Raw genomic sequence first — 7,292 nt, 5'->3', positions numbered from 1 at the left:
ATCTTGTTGAGCTGGTCATTTTGAAAGTAGATCTCACGTCATAAATGTGTGGGCACCCCTGCCCTAGAGGGTGTTCGCACACCACAAGGGGTGCACGCACACGCACCACAGTTTGGGAACCCCTGATCTATAGCATCACCGTGGCCAGTACCTTACCAGCCCTTGTTACCCTTGTTTTCATACATGAAACAATTTTGGCGTCCTCTTCCCAGGCCCTCAGAATGTACTGATGGAGTTGGAGTCCTTGTACATGAGGTACCCTCCCTCCTTCAGTTCGGCAGGGTTGTTGTCAATGCCAGGGGACTTGGTGGCTGGCTGAAGTCATGGATTGGGGGACGTTTAGGCTCCAAACTGATCTGCAGAAGAATGTTGGTTGAGGTCAGGAGGGCATCAAACCGTTCAGCCCCTTCTCAACAGGATCTGGACCATCTGCTGTTTTCAGGGGTGTGATTTTTGGGGCCATATAGATGCTTTTTATGGAGTTGTAGAAGTTGTGCATGTCCTTTTTATCTGCATACATTTGTATTTCCTGAGCCCCACACACACACGCACACGCACACACACACGCACGCGCATGTATTATTATTATTATTATTATTGTTGTTTTTTTGTATTTCAAACATGTATTTATTTGACCTTGAATCAAAATAATAATAAAAAAATCGAATAAACCTACCGGTATATAGGCTAATTCACATTCAAGCTCAAGTCCGAGCTACATCATCATCACAAGTCGAATTTCTGAAGCAATAATGGGAATCGAGAGGATTTGTACTTTAGGCTATACCGACTGCGTGTGGGAAGGGCTTTTGTGAGGAAATGGGGCCACGTCGACAAAATCTCAGCAGTAAACCTAGTTTACACTTTATCGGTTTTGATATTCAGGGATATTTGGACGTTTAGTTTAGAGCTCAGGCTGCTTATGATGGCAAGGCTCCCCACTGAATGAATGCTGGCTTCATTCCAGAGGAGGAGGCGGGGGGGGGGGGGGGGGGGGGGGGGGGCTTAACACGTTCCAGACGCGACGCGTCAACCAGGCGGCAGATGGGCGGCAGGCGCGCCCACTGCATCCCAACTCACGAAGGATTAGGATGGACCAGAAGAAAGATTGCGCATAAACTATAAAGTGTAAACACGTAACACGGCTAGAGAATTCATGAACAGCTGCGCACCATCATTTAGTTTGGAACTGAGGAAACTCGCGAACTCTGTAGGCTACAGCAAAACAAAAACACCCTGGTTTAGCTATACCGGTAGCCTACAAGTTTGCCATCTTCTCAAGGGAGCGAACTAGCTGCGAAGCCACAAAATAAAATCACGGCTGTTTTAAAGGTAAGCAAAGCGACGAATACGCTTTTCTCTTCTTAAAACTGTGTTAGCTATTTGAACTTTTATGTCCTCGTGCTTGACTTTTTAAGGCTGCCTATCCTGTTGTAATTCATTTCTTACAGCAATTATATTACCGATCCTGCCTTGTGGCTGATTAGGCCTATTTGGTTTATTAATTGTTAGTTTATCCCCGAAAATATTGAAATCTAATTTGACCTTTGGGATAGCCTAGTACATAAATCGGTGTGATGGAAACAAGACCGCAAGGACTTTTGTCGGTGTTATCCTTTTGGACTACCCTGTACTATTTACATTTCTGCCAATTCAATCAATCAATCAAAGTCCAAAAACGTAGTTATAGTTACTGCACTTTAGCTTAAGGCAGAGGTCTTATAGATTCTAAAATATATATCTATATCTTTAAGGATTTTGTAACTGTCATTCTCATTGAGGAGCCTAGAGTGCTTGGCATGGCAGACACTCCAGTCCACATATCCAGAGAAAAACATATTGTGTTGATTCAACCTATATTTAGGTTTTGTCATAAGTTGTGAGTTGCTGGCATATAGACATCATATGACTGCATTTCCCCCATATTTGGCTGTCAATGGTTTATGAGGGCCAACCCATATGAATTTACATGAGTAATGGTCTTGTGAGTTTACTTCTGCTTTGATTATCTAAGTAACATTGTTCAACACTAAAACATGCAGGTTTAAAGTAGGCATACACCCCAGGTGGCAAGCACATAGGGTGTAGGCACAACGTTGTCAACAACTCAACATGCTGGCTGCTGACATTGTGTTCCAGAGTTACGACACACCCGTTCCCAACCTTATTCGTAAGGACTGGAGGAACTCACATAAGGACAAACAACTGCAGGAGCTTTAAGGAGAACAGCACAGCACAGAGACAAAAGCGGTGTGAGGTGAGAACTAAAATAATAAATACAGGCAGGATGTGACAAAATTTGACTGAGGGGCTGCCATTGGATTTTTTTGAATTTTAGTTTTTTTCATGTCATATGAAAGCAGGGGATCATAGCTTCAAATTGACATATTGGTTGTTCAGTTTGACCCACCAGTTTTGGAGATATGGCTTATTGCGAGTTGAGAAAACAGGCTTGAAAGGTTCACTTCTGTGGACTCTAACATTACACCTAGCTACATGTTTAAGCATGTATTTCATATTTACATGTCAATTTCAGCTCTGACATTTATTTCAGACATGCTCTAGTATGTGAAGAGTATGTAACTCATTTTGAAGTTTTCTCCTCTGGTGAAAAGCTGGAGTTTGCGCGATGGCAGTCCCTCAGTCAAATCTGGTCACTAATGGAGTCCGAGTTACTGACCAATAATTAGATTACAGTATCCATCATAATATATATTATATAGCCACACTAATTAAAAACAGGTATTGGTGATCTTGCATTTCTCGTGCCATTTTGTTGCTCAGTGTTTTATTTTTTTATTATTCTCAAAGACATTGAATTATTGCAGGGGGAAAAAAAGTTAATAACTTGACAGTTACAGATTGATAATAAATGTTGATGTCTTTCAACATTTATTAAAATATATGTAACTCTGCCCTGTGTTTAAACAATTTTTACCCATCATTTCCCTCTATACCAGCAGTTATCAGCCACCTGGAGTATTGCGGTGGTGCTTACCAGCAGAAACACATTGCCCCTTCCCTGAAAATTTGTGGGGTTTTTTCCACTCTTTGTTGGTGTTTTCGGTGTTTGTTTTGGTAGGGATGTACAGGGAGAAGGCGTCAGGGCAATGTGTTTCTGCAGATAAACATCACCACAGGTAGGCTAGTCGCTAGACTCGAGGAATGATGATGAAAAATGAATATATTATTTTTTTATGTAAACACAGGCCAAAGTTGCATACTATGTCACATTGTATTACAATTTGTACATGAAGATCTTTCCAGGAATCTTATCGTAGTGTTTTCTTTCTCACAGACAGAGTTTGACAAAGGTCTGTCAACAATGGCTGATGATGACTATGGAAACTACAGCTATGAAGATTACAATGAGTATGGAGACCTTGACGAAGTTGGAGTAGACAAACAGAGAGAAACTATGCACATCATATCAGTAGTAATTTATAGCATTTCCTTTGTCCTTGGCCTGCTTGGAAATGGAATTGTCATTTGGGTGACGGCATTTAAAACCAAACGAACTGTGAACAGCACATGGTTGCTCAACCTTGCAATAGCAGACTTTGTATTTGTGCTTTTTTTACCCTTCTCCATAGATTACGTTCTTAGAGACTTCCACTGGTCCTTTGGTTTGGTGATGTGTAAGCTCAACTCATTTGTGTCTGTGATGAATATGTATGCCAGCGTGCTCTTCCTCACAGTGCTCAGTATAGACAGGTATGTATCATTGGTCCACCTCAATTGGTCTCAGCAGTGTCGTACTGTTCAGAGAGCCTGGATTGCATGTGGTTGTGTATGGGGGCTATCTGCTATCCTGAGCTGTCCTACTCTGGCCTTTCGGGACGTCATGCACTTACACGATAGGGTGGTTTGCTTCAACAACTTCCATGCACATGATGGACATGCAGCAGCAGTGAGACACATTATAATGGTGGTTGTCCGTACCACCATTGGGTTCCTCTTGCCCTTTAGTGCTGTATGCATAACTGCCATACTGCTGGCAGTGAAAGTGAATCAGTCTCACGGTTCTGTTCGTCTATCCAGCTTCTCCAGAACAGTGTCTGCTGTCATTCTGGCCTTCTTTTTATGTTGGGCACCCTTCCATACCTTTAGCTTGATGGAGCTTTCCATGCATTCCTCATCGCACTTACACAATGTGCTGAAAACTGGCTTTCCACTTGCCACCAGTTTAGCCTTTTTCAATAGCTGCATTAACCCCCTCCTTTACATGCTCCTGGGCAAGAAAGTTCGCCGCATACTGAAGCGCGCATTCCTGGATCTAAGTAAGAGGTCACTGAGAGAGCTTAGCCAATCGATCTCTGCAACTGAGACGGTGTCTGTGCCAGATGGGGACAAAGAATGTCCACTAGAGGAGCCTGTTGAGTCATCAGCTCTGTAGATTTCACAAATTATAGATTTTCATAACCCAAGTGGTCTACTCTACAGTACATGACAGCACAGTTTAAACATAATCACAACTGTTCTACTACTACTCTCATGTATATTATGTTAGTCGTGAATTTCATTATTGCACTCTTTTGAACCAAAGGGAATTTTAATATTGCTGTGATTTTGTATCAAATGCAATGCAAAGTACCTGTTGCAGTTTTCTTCATATTATCATATTGTTTTAGAGACAGGCTGCTAGACACATGTTTACAGAGGTTTAGAAGAGATGTTTAGACGTTTATAATTATTTCAGAGTTGTGTAAACATTTTATTCTAATATATTGCATATAACCTACTTAAATGTAGGCCCTATACTTGATTTCTATACTATATTGATGTCGTATACTTTCATAACTGTAAAGGCATTAGAATGGCTAGAATGTTTTAGTCATAAGGGAAGTTAATTTCAATTTAAGCTTTTGTAAGATGAAAATCAATTGTGTTATGTATGCAGGACTTTTAGATTAATTTCCTACAGCATTCCTGAAGGTCTGCATGCAAACAACTATTTACAATTTCCTTCCTGATGAACTCTGGTATGCAGCGTCAGTAGTTGGAGAAACACACTCCCGATTTGTAGGGAACATGCATTTGTGGGATGAGCAGCGCAGCTGCATGAGTATGTGGGTTGCGCCCATGAAAAAACTACTCTGCCAATGCCAAACAGCTTTAAACACTATACTTGATTGACCGTAGTCCTTCAGGGCTATACTAGTGACTCTACATGAAATATCTTCGCTGAAATTAGCCTGATTGACAAGCTGTGTCACATTGCAACGTGTTGCTACGTCTGAGGATGTCGATCTGCTTTTTTCTGCAAACTTTTCCTCTGAATACAGATGCTGCTGGGCTTTAAGTGGTTTAGGTAGCCATCTACATTTTTATTCCACTGTTTAAAGAAAATGACATTAACCACAAATAATTATTTAAGGGACCATCTTCATTTCGATACCATGCATTTTATGTTTGATCAGGAATGTAGTGGAATTTTCTGACAATAATTTGCTATGAATAGTTAATAGTTTTTTGGGTAGGAATATGTGTACTGATTTTGGTTTATTCCAAACCCGTATGATTGAGGACACTCCAGGAATGCATTGGAATTGTATTGATTGTATTGATTAAGTAAAATTGTACACATTTTATTTCATTTCTGAAAACAATTTGATATGAATACTTCATAGTCTAAGCCCAAACCACACCAATGGGTCGAGACGCAACAAAACGGTTTAGAGGTCATCAACAGACAACATGTCCGTATACAAACGGGTCCATGGCAAGACTTGTCCATGTCGTGGCATTTTTTATGTTGGTTATACTGTGTACACTATCTAAACTAAATATTGAAATAATTAGTTTGAATTATTTTGGTGACTGGTAAAGTGTCGGGATGATATGCTCATTAATGTCAGGTGAGGATGCAAGACATAGACAAGACAGACAGCTAGAAGTATACTGTTTGCTAATAGCTGCCTTAAGTCTTTCATTGTGCAGTGACATATACCTTATGCCACTTATGGCATACAGCCACCACCTAAGTCGAAATCGGGCTCGACTACAGCTTTAGCACCACAGCACTACACCACACCACACCACACCACACCACACCACATCAAAATATCTACCGTTTCCTCTCCTTGGAGGAATCGACGCCCCCAAGGAGGTGGAGGTCATTGCTTCTTGCTTAACAATGTAATGTAGATGAGTGCACAGAGAGGAGTACTCCTCTTTGATGTCTCCCTTTTGACTGATACCTGTCCATTTAAACTCTAGACGGGCCTGCCCCAAAGTTATTAGTCCAGACAGGCCCGAAAATTAAGGCCCTGCCCTACCTGGGCTCTCATCAAACCCTGTACACTCAAGACACTGCCCCCGCTGCCACCCTTAGATCTCCATATATGGAGCTGACCTGTTCTGACATTCCATATGTTGATCTGACCTCATCAAACCCTGTACACTCAAGACACGCTCCATATATGGCCAGTACAGAATTCATTCCATATGTTGATCTGACCCCTCATGCCAAAGCGCCAGCGCTCGCCCCAACAGTCTGCTGTCACCCTAAAGGACAAGGCGCACATCCGCATGTGTGCACGCGACCTTGTCCTTTAGGGTGAGGTCGCTTCTCGCCCTCAGGCGTCTTGCTGGTTATAATACACTAAAATAGATTGAGAGTGATATATAATATATTATAGGCCTAATGCATTACACAACTATGATCCTGGTCTAAATAAAAAGTCAGTGAGTGATCACTCAGGCATTATGAAGTGTTTAAGTAGACTAGAGTAGACCTTTCCAGCAGGCAGAGAACTGAAATCTCTATGTATTTGTGTACCATACATGGAACCGGATAGAGCTCTCTCATCATTATTCTACTGTAAGTATTTGTCTCATCAGCAAGAACTGAACACTGAAGAAAGAGAACTTGGAAAGAAGACACTTGCGGACAAACCACAAGTTTAGAAACTGAAATGTCAACCATTTTGCCATATAGGCTATAAAGATATCAAGTCAAGTAACTCATCAGTATGTTAATCATAATAATGTTATTGTTTGATGTGCATTAAACTTTGTCCATAATTGAACTATATTGCCTTATTCTCTTTGCAATATTTGATGGTCTTGTCTATAATAATATGAAAAGGCAGAGGTTAAATAGATGTCATGCCCACAATTAAACTTTGGGGGCCTTATAGCTTTAGTAGGCTATTTGATTCATTTAGACTGAAAAAAGGGGGGGAAATTGATGAATTGAACAAGGTGGACCCTCTTGTAAACAGGTGTAATGCTTAATTGGGTCGTCCACTCACAGTTAACAGTCTTTGTATTGAGTTTGTGCTTGAAAT

General features: G+C 41.1%; 1 protein-coding gene across 1 annotated transcript; it reads left to right on the top strand.

The window, feature by feature from the left end:
- The first annotated feature begins 1,082 nt into the window (after window positions 1-1,082).
- Window positions 1,083-7,036, top strand: cmklr2 (chemerin chemokine-like receptor 2). The gene is made up of 3 exons (XM_079518483.1): window positions 1,083-1,332; window positions 2,140-2,257; window positions 3,299-7,036. Exon 3 carries the CDS (start codon window positions 3,326-3,328, stop codon window positions 4,394-4,396), a length of 1,071 nt encoding a protein of 356 aa, XP_079374609.1. The 5' UTR covers window positions 1,083-1,332; window positions 2,140-2,257; window positions 3,299-3,325; the 3' UTR covers window positions 4,397-7,036.
- The last annotated feature ends 256 nt before the right edge of the window (window positions 7,037-7,292 follow it).

Source organism: Electrona antarctica (genome assembly GCF_951216825.1).
Source record: "Electrona antarctica genome assembly, chromosome: 13".
Lineage (NCBI taxonomy): Eukaryota > Metazoa > Chordata > Actinopteri > Myctophiformes > Myctophidae > Electrona > Electrona antarctica.
Note: the sequence above shows the minus strand (reverse complement) of the source record. Positions and strands in the feature narration are given on the sequence as shown.